Here is a 17,948-nt window from a genome sequence, read left to right on the forward strand (position 1 = left end):
TTCTATGGGGCCTGCGTTGCGTAAAAAACGCAGAATATAGAGCATGCTGCGATTTTCACGCAACGCACAAGTGATGCGTGAAAATCACAGCTCATGTGCACAGTCCCATAGAAATGAATGGGTCGGTATTCAGTGCGGGTGCAATGCGTTCACCTCACACATTGCACCCGCGCGGAATACTCGCCCGTGTGAAAGAGGCCTTACAGTTCTAGAATGTATTGGATAACAGTGACATAATGCTGTCACTGTTATCCAATACATTCCAGACCTCTAAGGGTTACATAGGATCATAAATCAATATAATGCTATGCGACCCCAGCAGTGCTAGTAGTTCAGGACAGGTGCTATCTTATACTCAAGCTCCGAGTCCGGAGTGTAAAACTCGGTCGTGTGAAAGCATCCAAAGTTTGTAATATACTTGCCTTCTAGAAGTTGTGTGGAACCTGGTAGCAGACGTGATGTTGAGGTGAGATATGAGTAATTACAGTGGGCTTGAGGGCCCCCTGGGTCCCAGAAAACCCCTTTATTCTGCCCTGTCAATCTCTTTCTGTTTCTGCACCTTGCAGAAAGTTTCGTATTGCGTAAACACCTCGGCAGGGATAAATGCAGCTGTGCAATAGGCTATACGCAGTTTTCTTCACTGTGCAGCTATATTCATTGATTGCTGATAGAGTCAGTGGTGCCAGCCCGCCTAATAACAGTGAGTACTGGACCATTGGGCAGCATCTTGATGGCAGTCCAAGCTTCGAACCGAGTAAGACCTTGTAGGTTGATATTCCCTAACTGCAGTAATTCATCTCCTGGCTGGACTGCATCGTTCTTGTCTGACACACCTAGGAAAACAAGGATATGGCGAGTTAGATGTTAAACTCCGTATTACAAGTTATTTCTCACTGGAAGACAGAGTGGTTCTATCAAGTGCGAATGCTATGTTTCCATACTAAGTCATAAGCAATATGTGATGCTGTCCATAAAGGTGAAAGTGCATAAAATGTGTATCTTACGCCTGTATTCGCTGTGCCCCTATGTTGAAATATAATAGTGGTATATGTAACCCCTATTCCTAGAATTTAGTGGCAACTCATTAACCTCCCTGGTGGTATGATTATGTCATGCAGCTGCCCCCCCATACAAGATACCCCCCCCCAGCATCCATGCAGCCGCCCCCCCCCCCCCATACAACAAGATACCCCCTCCCACAGCATCCACGCAGCTCCCCTCCCATACAACAAGATACCCCCTCCCACAGCATCCACGCAGCTCCCCTCCCCCCCATACAACAAGATACCCCCTCCCACAGCATCCACGCAGCTCCCCTCCCCCCCATACAACAAGATACCCCCTCCCACAGCATCCACGCAGCTCCCCCCCATACAACAAGATACCCCCTCCCACAGCATCCACGCAGCTCCCCTCCCCCCCCATACAACAAGATACCCCCTCCCACAGCATCCACGCAGCTCCCCCCCCATACAACAAAATACCCCATCCCCCAGCATCCATGCAGCTGCCCCCCCATACAACAAGATACCCCCTCCCTCAGCATCCATGCAGCTGACCCCCACATACAACAAGATACCCCCTCCTCCAGCATCCATGCAGCTGACCCCCACATACAACAAGATACCCCCTCCTCCAGCATCCATGCAGCTGACCCCCACATACAACAAGATACCCCCTCCTCCAGCATCCATGCAGCTGCCCCCCACATACAACAAGATACCCCCTCCCTCAGCATCCATGCAGCTGACCCCCGCATACAACAAGATACCCCCTCCTCCAGCATCCATGCAGCTGCCCCCCACATACAACAAGATACCCCCTCCCTCAGCATCCATGCAGCTGACCCCCGCGGTGTACAATCCCTCACAGCACATCACCAACAGTTTCAGTACAAAATAAGTTACTTAATCAGTAGGTTCCGCGTACTTCTACAACGCTGCAGGAGTTTTTTAGTTCACTCCCCGCGCTGCTGACCCTAGCGAGCTCCATGATGCATGTGAAAAAGAGCGCGGCTCTCCAGTTTCCGATCCACGTGATCTAGGTGTGCCACGTGATGTTATGACGTCAGCAGGTTCTTCCCGAATATAGTATTTAGCCATTACCTATAGAGATCTGGCAGAACACCGGCGCTCTCAGCGGAGGACATCGCCGGCAGAAGGTGAAGGGACTCTGCAATGTTACCCCAAGAGTGACTCGGGGTTACCGCTCCTGGCAGCGAAAATTAACCCTGAGTCACGCTCGGGAATACCGTCAGGGAGGTTAAGAATCTAAATGCAAACTTCTTCGTATACTGCTTGTATATGCTGTGATAAATGCCTTTCTACACCAATGCTGAACACAGACAGGTCCCTATATATCCGGCCATCTGTTTGTAGTTTCCCTCCGGCGTGGTACAGAAACCCTAAAGAAAACTGATACCAGATTTGATACCACGGTTTTCTATGGGATCGTTTCTGACATCTGACACATCAGTAACACTGGATGCTTTCCTGCCCTGGACAGCATTTTTATTCCTGGCTATCTCTAGTTATGGTTGCTGGATTGGTGCAAAATTGTCAGTTGTGGCTGCCTAGGAGCTCATTCAGAAGGCCGTAGTGGGGCCGTAGAACGGAACTACGGATGCAGACAGCACACTGTGTGCTGTCCGAATCTTTTGTGGCCCCATTGACATGAATAGGCCCCCTTTCCACAAAATTGAAACATCTGATATCTGTTAACTCAGCCTTAGTATGATAGAGGGGGCACATGCAGCTGCTAGGCCCACCTTGGAGAAGGAACATCAGTTGTTGGGGGTTAGTCAGGGTACCCCCAGACACTTAGACTGGCATTTTGGGGCATGGTCAGTCCTAATAACCCCTTGCGCTGGTGGTGGATTCGCCGAAGTTACGTTGAGGCGCTGGCCTCTCCATAACTTTGGCGCATCCACCACCGCTCTAAATGTAAGACAGCTTCCTTGCTGGCTTAAATTTAGGCAGTTTTCTATGCCTAAAACAGGCAAAGAAAATGATGAATGAGACAGACCTGTCGGCCCGTCCCTTCCCCGCCCGCACTATGCCCCCTTTTTTTTTAGAACTGGCGTGAGCGGGGGAAAAATCGCAGATTGCGACGCAAATAACCTTTGCACTGCAATCTGCGACACGTAACTGGCGTATATCTGATAGTAAATGTCCCCCTTAGTTTAGCTGACCTACTTGTAATATTTATGGGCACACTATGGTTATTAGAAAATGGCTTTAGTTGCTTTATGAGCAGCGCTCATACATACAAGGAAGGACAAAAAGCTTTATGCAGCAGTGAGAGTCCTCTATTTTAAGGTCAACGGGTGAGGAAGTTGGAAGGACTTTTACAGAAGTAACCTAAGCTTTCCATACATTCACATAAATGTAATGCACATTACAAAGGAATCAATATTTTTTATGTATACAAGCATTTGTACATTTTGGTGAAAACAACATTGTACGATGGTAGCGAGTGCTGGAAGTGGCCTACAGTATGCATAGCCAAAGGCTGTACTTCTGCTCGGTGTGCCACTGCCCTCTAGGGGTTTCTGTTGTTAGTGTAATACAAAACAGTGAAATGTTTTTTCTAGATATTTTTTGCAGTAATTACACTGCAGTTATAGTGATAATGGTTATTGGTAAATTGCTATATTGTAATCTTTCAACACATCTGAAGTTTCTATGTTAAAGGGACGTTGTCACCAGGAAATTCACTGATAAAACAGGCACAACTCAGCTGAATGTAATGACACCTTACACTTAGTGATCCATTGCTTCATTCTGGAGAAAAAGTACTTTAATCTGTATGCAAATTATAGTAAGCACACCGAAAGCAGGTCCAAACCACTGTGTGCACCCTTGCTTCCCCCGATTTATCTGCCAGCCCCTACCCTTCTTTCTGGATTGAGAGGGCCAGGGAAGATGACTATGTGGGAACCGGGTCCTGTCAATCAATAATGAGAGGGAGGGGCTGGCAGAGGAATCAGAAGGGGCAAGGGTGCACACAGTGGCTTGGGCCCGCCCTCAGTGCACTTACGTATTCATTTGCATATGGATTAAAAGTACCTTTTCTCCAGAATGATACAATGCATTGCTAAGGGAAAATACCACTTAATTGAGCTGAGCTAGCCCTACAAGGCTAACACTCTCTTCTTGATATGTCAGGTCATACTGTATAAATGTTATCACATAATCATGAAATATGCCTACCTTTGAATATCCTGTTAATGACAATAGGCTTGTCTCCATTCACAGATCCTTTTCCTCCATCTAAACTGAATCCTAGACCGGACAAATGCTTTTCGAGAGTAACTGTCATTGTGGATCCTGCACTGTCCGAATCTATCAGAAAGGAATAAACATATTCTATAATAAATGTTAACAATACAATATAGAGTTATACCAGGTACCACAAAATCCATCCTGATGGGAAAACATAATTGTATAATAATATATTACCATTGGTAATAGTAATAGTAGAATTATTGTCACCACTGCCACAACTCCATCTTTGAGTCTTATAGAGAAAAGCTCTTATAAGAGGCTGACAAGGCACTATTCACATTCATTGTTTTATTCCTCTGTAATAGGATGATAATATCCGGGTTGGACTGGGGTTCCTTGAGCCCACCAGAGAAAATAATGGTGAAAAAGGGAGCTATCCGCTTCCTGCTTCACCGCTCCGCTGAGCTCCGGCGCTCCCCAGTAGGCTGCACTAGCGATGCTGGCTGTGTGGAAGGAGTGCTGAAAGCCCGGAAATCAGCCTCCTGCACAGCCAACAGGTGAATATTGAGTTTTTTGTTTTTTTTATGGCACTGGAGGGGGCAACTATAAGCCAAAGGTAGTTATTAGTGCTGCGAAAGTGGTACAAGGAGGACATAACTACTGTGAAGGGGGCACAAGGAGGAAATAACTACTGTGAAGGGGGCACAAGGAGGACATAACTACAGTGAAGGGGCCACAAGGAGGAGATAACTACAGTGAAGGGGCCACAATGTGTGCAGACTGCACCTCCACTAAACTTCCACCATTTCAAGAACAGATGGTAGGTGCAGTGAATTTAAACATAGGAGACGTCCAATGGAGGTCATTTGCCTGATCACATGACCCTCCATCAGCAGCCATTTTATGGACAGAATCCACATTTATTCTGATACATAGGTCAACTTAAAACCTCAAGCAAAAATAATTTCAAGAAATATGTATATACAATTATAAAAATATAATTAAAATATAAAACAAAAATGAAGAAAGTTCCCAATTGGAGCTTCTTGTGATTTAGTTTGAAAAGAATATGTTTAATTCCAAAGGTTATTGCTGCAGCTTTCAAAAACTGATATTTAAACAAGCATATGATGAAATAACTTGAACTTTGTTCACATTGTTCCAAGTATTTAAGGCAAATATAAAAAACAGGTAATTGTGGAAGTATTCAAGTCTTTCAGTATGTGCTTATCACTTTGTTAGTTTACATAATTCATCCATATATACACCACTCAGATTTATATATGTACCGCCTTCGTTTAGGTGGTTTATCCACAAAGGTAAGTAAGTGGTTAGAGTTAATCGTTCATCCACACAGATAAGTAACTGGTAAGCATTTGAATGGTTAATATCATATCCATGAAAAACCTGATGCAGCAATTTATATTTCATAATGTTCATCATAGAGAACTTGTTTACTGTTGAAATGACATTAAAGAGGTTGTCCAAGTTATATTTATTGATGACCTATCCTCAGGATAGGTCATCAATATCAGATCGGCTGGGGTCTGACACCCGGCACTCCCGCTGATCAGCTGTTTGAAGAGAAGGTGTGCGCCATGCCAGCACTTCCTCCTCTTCATTGTTTACCTGCTCGCTGTTGCATCTGCTCAGCCGATCTGATATTCTTTTCAAACTATATCACAGGAAGCTCCAATTGGGACCTTTCTTCATTTTTTTTATATTTTAATTATATTTTTAATTGTATATACATATTTCTTGAAATTATTTTTGCTTGGGGTTTGAAGTTGAAGTTTTTTAACCTATTTATCAGTCTAAATGTGGATTTTAGCAATTACTTAAATTATATGTGTTGGACCGGATGCTGAGTGCCTGCCGACTGTTTTTATATAGGAAAAACCTTTCTGAGTTACTAGTGACTGGGTGAGTCACATCAGTCAGAGCACCAATTCCACGACAGTAGGAAAGGAGATCCGCTTTAAAAAAAAAAATATATATATATATATATATATATTAGTATTTTATGGACAGAATCTGTGTGGACGGCACAAAAGACTTGGCAAACAAGAGGGCATACCTTATGAAATATAGAAAATGGCTATATTAATAAGTGCCATATAATCATCTTACAAACACAGTGGTCAACAGTAACTAAAAGGTGGCCAACCCCTTTAATAAGTAATGTTCAGGGTTAGCTCTATACTCACTAGACTGTGTTGAGTCATCAGAATCACCACAGCACTCTGTGGAGTCCATGGCTTGTTCTCCATCTTTATCTTTCTTTATTACAATGACAGTTTGCCTGGGGTGACGAGCCTGGCGCAGAATTCCTGTAGCATCATTGTGGCTGACACCTTTCAGTGACTTCCCATTAATAGACAGAACTTTGTCTCCTTTTTGTATTGTTCCTTCTTGAGCAGTCAGTCCATCAGGGAAAACTCTGTGTACCTGCAACAGGATCCAAAAATTATGAACAACATTTTTTCAATGTTCCTTTAAAGAGGACCTTTCACCGATCCTGACATTGTGAACAAAGTATACAGACATGTAGAGCGGCGCCCAGGGATCTCACTGCACTTACTATTATCCCTGGGCGCCACTCCGTTCTCCCGTTATGTCCTCCGGTATGTTCGGGACTTGGTTATAGTAGGCGGAGACTTAGGGGACTTGGTTATAGTAGGTGAGTTCTGCTGGGCGTCTCCTTCTCCTAGCCTGTAGCGCTGGCCAATCGCAGCGTAGAACTCACAGCCTGGGATTTTTTTTTCTCCCAGGCTGTGAGCTCTGCGATGCGATTGGCCAGCGCTACAGCCTAGGAGAAGGAGACGCCCAGCAGAACCCGCCTACTATAACCAAGTCCCCGAACATACCAGAGGACATAACGGGAGAACGGAGTGGCACCCAGGGATAATAGTAAGTGCAATGAGATCCCTGGGCGCCGCTCTAAATGTCTGTATACTTAGTTCACAATGTCAGGATCGGTGAAAGGTCCTCTTTAAGTTAAAATCTCCAAAGTAGTTTAAAAGGTAGGACACCCTAAACCAGGGCTTCACAGTCTTTTTGTACTGGTGCTTTAGCCATCACAACATGGTGTTTTAAGTTCCTTACCACTGGTCGTAATCCACGGCAAAATTTTCATTATCTCATTTTTTAAAATGTGTCTCCTGAACCATATGCAAAGAGATATCTCCCATTAAAAAACAACCATCTAGCCAATGCCACCTATTGGAAGTGGCTCCCTATGATTCAAGATCCGACTTTCCGACTTTGACCACGGAATATAGCCAAACCAGATATCCATCCTGTTTCAAAGTGCTTGCCCCTCATCGCCTCTTTGCCAATAAGTCTCCTTACCCTGGAATACATCCAACAAGTCTCCATACAGGACTGATCTCTTTAAGACGATTCAGCACCTTGCCTAAGCCATCTCCTAACCATGAAATTGGAACAAAGGGGGTCAGATGTGTCTTGAAACTAGAGATTGGTGCAACTATAGAAATGATCAGCTGGGGCACCTCATGAGTGAGCCCTGCCTTACAGTTTTAGAAGTACTGCTCTAAACTATAGAACATGGCCAAAATTATACTGTACCCTCATTAGTGTTTACAGCCCTTTCTTCTGCACCCACTGTTGTCACATGCATAAATTCAAAGTCATAAGATATAACCTACCACCTGTGAGGAAATACCTACAAGCACCAATGAAGTAGTGGAGTACACAGGCATACAAAACGGTACCGCCACATGCTGGAACACTGTCACGAACCAGCGGGTGTGAACCCACTGTGCCACATGTCCTACCTTTCTAAGGGCATTGTCTAAGTAAACCCCTCGATCTTCACAGTACCCCTGATGGTGGGGATAGACTTTCCCGAGGGGAACACCAGGTCGCTACCTCTTGAGGAGGATAGGCACACAAGGCAGCTGGTCCAGGCAGACCAGGAAATACCTGAGAAAGGTACCAGAGGTACAGGCATTGTCAGCAGGCTGAGTCGTTACCAGGAGCAACAATGCAGCACCGAAAGATGAGGCAGAGGCGAAGTCAGACAGCAAAAGGTCAGGGCAGGCGGCACAGGTACAGGTCAGGCAATCCTCGCAACAGGAGAGTCAAAGCAAGCAGGCAGGGATCAAACTGGTAGCAGAATCCAGGAACACAAGCGGCTATCAGGAACCTTAGCAGGACACAAGGATCTTGACACTGAGGCATCTGGGAAGGGGGCTGAGCCACTTATATATGTGCAGGAGGGCTATGATTGATTAGAAAGGTCATATAACCTAACCCATAACGCCAAGGAAGTGATGCGCGACGGCCCTTAAGGAAGTGCTGTAGGAAACAAGCAGCAAGCATGCTGTGGCCAGGGCTGAGAGGAAACTGGAGCGGATCCCAGAACAACAGTACCTACGCAGACAGAGCCCAGGACTGCAGCGGTGAAGGAGAGGAATGCCATACGGTTTTTGGAAGGCAGATTTTGCTGGACTGGTTTTTTTGACACCATGTCCCATTTGAAGCCCCCCTGATGCACCCTTAGAGTAGAAACTCCAAAAAAGTGGCCCCATTTGTTTTTTCGTCACATATTGTACTTCATGACACTGGTAAAATGAAGTAAAAAAAAATCTTTTTTATTTATAAAAAGATACCAAATTTACCAAAAATTTGTAAAAAATTGCAAATTTCCAAGTTTCAATTTCTCTACTTCTATAATACATAGTAATACCTCCAAAATAGTTATTAATTTACATTCCCCATATGTCTACTTCATGTTTGGATCATTTTGGGAATGATATTTAATTTTTTGGGGATGTTACAAGGCTTAGAAGTTTAGAAGCAAATCTTGAAATTTTTCAGAAATTTTCAAAAACCCAATTTTTAGGGACCAGTTCAGGTCTGAAGTCAATTTGTGAGGCTTACATAATAGAAACCACCCAAAAATGACCCCATTCTATAAACTACACCCCTCAAGGTATTCAAAACAGATTTTACAAACTTTGTTAACCCTTTAGGTGTTCCACAAGAATTAATGGAAAATAGAGATACAATTTCAAAATTTAACTTTTTTGGCAGATTTTCCATTTTAATAATTTTTTTACAGTTATAAAGCAAGGGTTAACAGCCAAACCAAACTCAATATTTATGGCCCTGATTCCGTAGTTTACAGAAACACCCCATATGTGGTCGTAAACCGCTGTACTGGCACACGGCAGGGCCCAGAAGGAAAGGAATGCCATACGTTTTTTGGAACGCAGGTTTTGCTGGACTGTTTTTTTTGACACCATGTCCCATTTAAAGCTCCCCTGATGCACCCCTAGAGTAGAAACTCCATAAAAGTGACCCCATCTAAGAAACTACACCCCTCAAGGTATTCAAAACTGATTTTACAAACGTCGTTAACCCTTTAGGTGTTCCACAAGAATTAATGGAAAATAGAGATACAATTTCAAAACTTCACTTTTTTGGCAGATTTTCCATTTTAATAATTTTTTTACAGTTATAAAGCAAGGATTAACAGCCAAACCAAACTCAATATTTATGGTCCTGATTCTGTAGTTTACAGAAACACCCCATATGTGGTCGTAAACCGCTGTACGGGCGCAGAAAGAAAGGAATGCCATACAGTTTTTGGAAGGCAGGTTTTACTGGACTGTTTTCTTTTACACCATGTCCCATTTGAAGCCCCTCCTGATGCAACCCTAGAGTAGAAACTCCATAAAAGTGACCCCATCTAAGAAACTACACCCCTCAAGGTATTCAAAACAGATTTTACAAACGTCGTTAACCCTTTAGGTGTTCCACAAGAGTTATTGGCAAATGGAGATGAAATTTCAGAATTTAAATTTTTGGGCAAATTTTCCATTTTAATCCATTTTTCCCAGTAACAAATCAAGGGTTAACAGCCAAACCAAACTCAATATTTATGGCCCTGATTCTGTAGTTTACAGAAACACCCCATATGTGGTCGTAAACAGCTGTACCGGCACAAGGCAGGGCGCAGAAGGAAAGGAATGCCATACGGTTTTTGGAAGGCAGATTTTGCTGGACTGTTTTTTTTTACACCATGTCCCATTTGAAGCCCCCCTGATGCACCCTTAGAGTAGAAACTCCAAAAAAGTGGCCCCATTTTAGAAACTACGGGATAGGGTGGCAGTATTGTTGGTACTAGTTTAGGGTACATATGATTTTTGGTTGCTCTATATTACACTTTTTGTGAGGCAAGATAACAAGAAATAGCTGTTTTGGCACCATTTTTATTTTTCATTATTTACAACATTCATCTGACAGGTTAGATCATGCAATATTTTTATAGACCAGGTTGTCACGGATGCGGCGATACCTAATATGTATACTTTTTTTTATTTATGTAAGTTTTACACAATGATTTAATTTTTGAAGCAAAAAAAATCATGTTTTAGTGTTTCCATAGTCTGAGAGCCATAATTTTTTCAGTTTTTGGGTGATTACCTTGGTTAGGGTATGATTTTTGTGGGATGAGATGACGGTTTTATTGGCACTATTTTGGGGTGCGTGTGACTTTTTGATCGCTTGCTATTACACTTTTTGTGATGTAAGGTGACAAAAAATGGTTTATTTAGCACAGTTTTTATTTTTTACGGTGTTCAGCTGAGGGGTTAGGTCATGTGATATTTTTATAGAGCTGGTCGATACGGACGCGGCGATACCAAATATGTATACTTTATTTTTTAATGTAAGTTTTACACAATAACAGGGCGATTGTCTCAGGTAGGGACTCATTTTTTGCGGGATGAGGTGACGGTTAGATTGGTACTATTTTGGTTGGCAAATGCCTTTTTGATCGCTTGCTGTTGTACTTTTTGTGATGTAAGGTGACAAAAAAATTGTTTATTTTTTATTTTTTACGGTGTTCATCTGAGGGGTTAGGTAATGTGATATTTTTATAGAGCCGGTCAATACGGACGCGGCGATACCTAATATGTATACTTTTTTTTCCCTATTCTCTACCAATTTTTTTTTAACTTACAGTACGTTTTTGTTTATTTTTACTTGAAACTTTTAATTTTTTGGGGGGAAAACTTTATTTTTTCAACTTTTCTTTTCACTTTATTTTTTGTCCCACTTTGGGACTTGAACTTTTGGGGGTATATTCCTTTACAATGCATTCCAATACTTCTGTATTGTAATGCATTGGCTGTATGAGTAATACTGTGTGTATTACTCATACAGCTTCCGGGGCCTGTGAGATCCAGGGGCTGGATCTCACAGGCTCTTCACCGGAAGGCAGCGCAGATGCCTCAGGAAGGCATCGCGCTGCCTTCCATGCCATCGGGTCCCCCCCACAGCCCCATGGGGACCCGATGGCACCGCCGCCGCACCAGGTAAAAGCCGCAAACCGCAGGTCTGAATTGACCTGCGGTTTGCGGCGATCGCCCACACGGGCCCCCCCCCCCCCCGCGCACGGGACCCCCCGCATCACGGGACCCCCCCCGCGCATTTAGCCGAGGTGCCTGCTCAATGATTTGAGCAGGCACCTTGCTCCGATCACCGCCCGCCGGGCAGCGGTGATCAGAACAACACATGACGTACCGGTACATCATGTGTCCTTAAGGACTCGGGAAACATGCCGTACCGGTACGTCATGTGTCCCTAAGGGGTTAAAGAGACACTTCTATCAGAAAGGGCTATTTTTTAACACAATATTCATAGTAGGGTTGTTTCGATACCAAAATTTTGATTTTCGATACCATAAAAAAGTATTGCGATACTCGATACCACGCAAAAAAAAATAAAAACACCAAAAAAAGCTGCGTGCGTTCCACATTTTATTGAAAGTCCGGGCCATAATCAAACTGCGAATCATGCAGTTTTTATAAAAAAAATATTCTGTTACGGTGTTCACCGCATAAGAGATTTTTTTTTATATTTTAATAGCTTGAACTCTTCGGACGTGGCAATATGTAATATGTTTATTTATTTATTTTTATATATAATTTATATGTAAAATTTGTAAAGGGAGTGATTTATACTTAATATTTTGGTGTTTTTTTAAACTTTTTTTTTTTTTTACTTTTTATTTAAACGGTTTCTACCACCACATTTTGACCTAATTAGCTGTCAGACACTAGCGATCTGCTAGTGTCTGCTCTACCTAACCATGCTATTGTAATTCCTTTCTCTGCAGCGGTTACCCTAAAAAACGTAGTTTTATTGGTATGCAAATGAGCCTCTAGGTGCTATGGGGGCATCTTTTCAGCACCTAGAGGCTCTGTCCACTCACAATTTCTGCCGCCCAGCGCGCTCCAGCCCGCCCCTCTTCTCTAGATTGACAGCCTACTCGCGCCTACGCCGTGTGCTTCTGTATTTGGCGCAGGTGCAGTGACTGTCTCCCTGCGCCGGCATCTTCACTGCGCCTGCTAAGATTACGGCGCAGGGAGCAGTCCAACAGTCACTGCGCCTTCGCCGAATACAGAAGCAAACGGCGCAGGTGCGAGTAGGCTGTCAATCTGGAGAAGAGGGGCGGGCTGGAGCGCGCTGGGCGGCAGAAATGGTGAGTGGACGGAGCCTCTAGGTGCTGAAAAGACGCCCCCATAGCACCTAGAGGCTCATTTGCATACCAATAAAACTATGTTTTTTAGGGTAACCGCTGCAGAGAAAGGTATTACAATAGCATGGTTAGGTAGAGCAGACACTAGCAGATCGCTAGTGTTTGACAGTTAATTAGGTCAAAATGTGGTGGTAGAAACCCTTTAATAACTATTTCCCCCCTTAGGGGCTAGAACCTATTGTCCTATTCACCCTAATAGAGCTATAGTAGGGTGAATAGGACTTCACACTCTCCCTGCTGCCCTGTGCATAGTACACACAACAGCAGGGAGGTTACCACGGCAGCTAGGGCTTCAGTAGCATCCTGGCTGCCATGGTAACCGATCGGATCCCCACGATTACACTGCTCCGAACCTGCCACTGCCACCAATGAGGAGGTGGGGAGAGGGGACCCTGTGGCCACTGCCACCAATGATTTTATTACTGGTGGGGTTGAGGGGGGGGTGCACACTGTACCACCAATGATTTTAATACTGGGGAGGAGGGGGGGCGCACTGCGCCACCAATGATTTAATACTGGGGATGAGGGGGGGCGCACTGTGCAACCAATGATTATTAACGTTTAATACAGGAGGCTGGGTGCGGGCAGCAGAATCACATAGCAGTCACCCAGCCTCTATCACAGGAAGCTGCGATCAGCGGCAGTTAACTACCGCTGATCGCAACTTCCTTTCATAGAGGATGACACTAAACTGTGTAAAGTAATTAACACTGAAGAGGACAGTATACTACTACAGAGGGATCTGGATAGATTGGAGGCTTGGGCAGATAAGTGGCAGATGAGGTTTAACACTGAGAAATGTAAAGTTATGCACATGGGAAGGAATAATTCAAGTCACCCATACATACTAAATGGTAAAACACTCGGTAACACTGACATGGAAAAGGATCTAGGAATTTTAATAAACAGCAAACTAAGCTGCAAAAAACAGTGTCAGGCAGCGGCTGCCAAGGCCAATAAGATAATGGGTTGCATCAAAAGGAGCATAGATGCCCGTGATGAGAACATATTCCTACTACTTTACAAATCACTGGTCAGACCACACATGGAGTACTGTGTACAGTTCTGGGCTCCTGTAAACAAGGCAGACATAGCAGAGCTGGAGAGGGTCCAGAGGAATGGGGCAACTACAGTACCCTGAAAGATTATCAAAATTAGGGTTATTCACGTTAGAAAAAAGACGACTGAGGGGAGATCTAATTACTATGTATAAATATATCAGGGGGCAGTACAGAGATCTATCCCATCATCTATTTATCCCCAGGACTGTGACTGTGACGAGGGGACATCCTCTGCGTTTGGAGGAAAGAAGGTTTGTACACAAACATAGAAAAGGGTTCTTTACGGTAAGAGCAGTGAGACTATGGAACTCTCTACCTGAGGAGGTGGTGATGGTGAGTACAATAAAGGAATTCAAGAGGGGCCTGGATGTATTTCTGGAGTGTAATAATATTACAGGCTATAGCTACTAGAGAGGGGTCGTTGATCCAGGGAGTTATTCTGATTGCCTGATTGGAGTCGGGAAGGAATTTTTTATTCCCCTAAAGTGAGGAAAATTGGCTTCTACCTCACAGGGTTTTTTTGCCTTCCTCTGGATCAACTTGGAGGATGACAGGCCAAACTGGATGGACAAATGTCTTTTTTCGGCCTTATGTACTATGTTACTATGTTACTAGGATGGGCGACGGTTATGTAATTCTGCACCCAGCCTCCTGTATTTGTTTTAAACGTCTCTCCTCATTGGTGGCAGCGGCGGCACAGGGGGAGGGAGCGAGAGTGAATCCTTCTCCCCTGTGCTGCTAAGGAGAACACGGAGCGCGCAGTAGTAGCGCATCCTATTATCAAAAATTTGTAAATCCTGGTATCGAGGTCGATACCGGACAAAAGTATCGAATGGGTATCATAAATTCAATACCCGAAACATCCCTAATTCATAGTAAACAGTTTTTTTTATTTTTTTATGTGGCTGTTTTTTATTTTGGCAGTAATATGCCATTGAAAAGTAAATACAAAATATTGTCCTACTGTAGCTTTCAGCACAGAGAGATAAAACTCCTATATAGATTGGTAATCTATTGTCAGTTTTCTGCTGCTGTGAGGGGAAAATGTTATCTGCAATGTAATCATCATTTTAACAGTAGGTGAAGAATTGGGATAACAATATGACATCTCCTTTGTTCCCTTGATAGACCTTGATAAATATTCCCAGAGAAGAGCATTGCACTTATCAGCGTAATGTGTGAGGCTGTAATTCACTCATCCACCTTCTCTCTCTGTACACAGTGATGGTCTGAATGAGAAAGTCAAGCAAGGCTGTTTTGCAATGCTAAAAGTCCAAACCATGGAGGAAGGTAAAGAGCAAGGATAGGAAACAGAAGACATTCTATCCAGTACACCATCCACCATTTCTGACGGAAGCGTCCCTTTAAATTTAAGTGAAAAAAAAAATTGAACTGTAAGAAAGTGTAATATATAATTACACACATAGGCGTTTTAGATGCCGATCTTCATTAAGCCCTGTGCTGGCGGTGGTTCTGCCAAAGTTATAAAGAGGCGCTGGCCTCTCCATAATTTCGGCGCATCCAGTGCCAGTTCTAAATGTAAGACAGCTTCCGAGCTGTCTTACACTAAGAACTTTTTCTACACCTGAAACAGGCCTAGAAAATGCTAAATGAGACGGATGCCTAACCCGTTCCCTTCCCAGCCCACGTCACGTCCACAATTTTAGACCTGGTGTGAGCGTGGCGGCATCTGCCCTTGAAATACGCTAAAATAGGCATGTTTCAGTATAATAAATGACTCCCAAAAATTCTAATAAAAGACCAACAGCAAATTCCATACATTTTTATGTGAATACATACAGTGATTTCCTTATTTTCCAGATCAAGTCCTCCAGCAAGACTGAAGCCTAGACCAGTGCCTTCCTCTTTGTGGAGAACCACCACATGGATGTCATCAAATTGCTGTAATAGTAGAATATACAGGGATAACATTACACATTTAGATCTCTAAGCAGATACCTTCATAGAATACAAATGTAGTCTTAAATGCTGACTCGCCATGACCATTATGGGAAAATGGCTCAACATTGCTGCACATATAGGCAACAAAAACAGCATCTAATAAAGACTCAACATCTTTGATGGTCTTTCTGAGGGAAATGGCGTCAGGCTCTATATGTAGCAGTCGGGCCACAGTATCATCACTGACCCTTGTGCTGTGAAGCTGTATGTTTTAAGGGTGTTTTCACACTATTGTCACATTTCTGTTTCTAACAGAGCACACCAGTGTGAATATCACACCATGTCATCAAGTGACTATGCGTAGTTACTTGTAGCAAAAATTCTATCTGTTTTGTTACTTTTAGACTAATTATTGAAACTTTATTCATTAAGGCTGGGTTCACACCAGCGTTAGCAATAACCATTGTTCTGCTCTGAGGAGCAGAAGAACCGAAATAACACAAATGCAGGTTTCAGCATATAACTGGATCAGATGGAGCCAAACAGATCCCATCAGCTATAATAGGCTCTATTCGGTCTCTGTTCAGGACATCACTTGCCTGCCACCCAAAAAGGCCTGTATGCAGGACTTTTTTGTCTACTTTTTTTTAAAGAATCTGCAATGGAGACAAGCGAATGGAACCTGTCATACAGATGTGAACAAGCTATAACTTGTCTTTTTATCTTTGATATCGAGAGCATTGACATGTCATACAGTATATGTCTGTTGTTGGCAAACCCTTTCATTCCATCCTGTTACATCATGTTGATAGACTAAGCTTATTATTGTTAAGTAATGTAACACAAAAGGGAAAAGCTTGAAAGAAATTACCTTCAGTGTTTTCTCATCCAGTCCTTTAACTTCCTCTATTAGATGTGTCAATTCTTCCAGCGGAAGTAGAGAAATGACAGACTGGCCTGCACCCACACTAGTAGAGGGCAGAGAAAGTGTATTTTCCTCCTTCGCCTGTTCTGGCTGTCCCACTCTATACCCCTTCAGTTCAGAAAGGCTTTGAAGGAGAAAATATAATTAGCTGAAGTAAGTTATAGCAAATGAAAAGAATGTTATTTAGTTGAAATGGAATAGACCTTTTTTTAATATATTGCTCAGAGTGGGTTAAAAAAAGAAGCATTACTCACCCTCTCTGAATCCTCACCGCTGCTCTTCCAGTGCTTTCCACTTTCTGGTCCTTACTCACCAGGCAGGTCTCAGCAAATTTTTGGCTGAGGTGGGCTACTGCTCTGTGGCCAGTGATTGACCGAGCAGGTATCTCCTGCCATTTACTATGTCAAGTTGGCACCAGGATTTGGAGAGCAGCAGAGACTAGTGAGCGTCAGAACACAGCAGCAGTGGATCAGTGAGAGTGAGTAATGATTAAAAAAGAATTCAAACCTTCTGAGCCATATATAATTTTTTTTATCCTATTAAACATTCCCTTTAATAGAGAGCTGCTGACAGACGGACCTCTTTCTCCTACTGCATTGCTCAGTGAAACAATTCATGGTTGCAGAACAGGTTACATTAACCCAAACTCCATCGCAGGGAATAGTAGAGTGAAAGCAGCACCTGTCAGTTTAAAGGTTGTTTCTACACTTTTAACAAGGAGTACAGTTCCCATGAGTCCCCTGACTGACATTGCCTCTACTTACAGTTGCATGCATTCCCCAAGTTAGTCCTGTACTTATTTTCATGAACCAACACACTGCTCTGCTACTAGACAGCTCTGCTTTTTTATTGCTCACTGCACAATCTGCTGCCCAGCATGTGAAACACACTCTCTCTAGAGCCAAAAAGGGAAGGGTGCAGTAAAGCGATAACCATGTGTTTGTTAAGAGTAAAGCTTATATTACATGGACAGATAATCATTCAGATCATTGTTAACAAGCGTTCGTATGAACACTCGTTAGCGATGATCTGGCAGTGTAATACTGCTGCCGATTACCCGTTGAAAGAGCAAATGTTCGTTCATTGGATAATTGGAATCTTTCAATAGATTTTAAAATCCTTGTTTTCCAGTGGCAGATCCCTCTATGTAATCACAATCTGCTGCCGGCAAACAATGATTCAGTATGGGAAAGAGGGATGGCATTAGCGATCGCTTGTCCTCATACTGAGGAGGAGACCGCTGCATGTAATAGCAGTGGTCT

General features: G+C 43.3%; 1 protein-coding gene across 2 annotated transcripts in view; it reads right to left on the bottom strand.

Annotated features, from left to right (window-relative positions):
- Positions 1-224: 224 nt before the first annotated feature.
- IL16 (interleukin 16) overlaps positions 225-17,948 on the bottom strand; it is a 145,375-nt gene continuing 127,651 nt past the window's right edge. For both annotated transcript variants that reach the window (XM_040414077.1, XM_040414076.1), the window contains 5 exons: positions 16,633-16,810; positions 15,660-15,761; positions 6,434-6,674; positions 4,212-4,343; positions 225-833 (listed from right to left, as the gene is read on the bottom strand). In XM_040414077.1, the coding sequence (XP_040270011.1) occupies positions 655-833; positions 4,212-4,343; positions 6,434-6,674; positions 15,660-15,761; positions 16,633-16,810 (832 nt within the window). In that variant the 3' untranslated portion in view covers positions 225-654. The remainder of the gene's footprint in view (positions 834-4,211; positions 4,344-6,433; positions 6,675-15,659; positions 15,762-16,632; positions 16,811-17,948) is intronic.

This window comes from Bufo bufo, chromosome 1 (genome assembly GCF_905171765.1).
Source record: "Bufo bufo chromosome 1, aBufBuf1.1, whole genome shotgun sequence".
NCBI classification, from domain to species: Eukaryota; Metazoa; Chordata; class Amphibia; order Anura; family Bufonidae; genus Bufo; species Bufo bufo.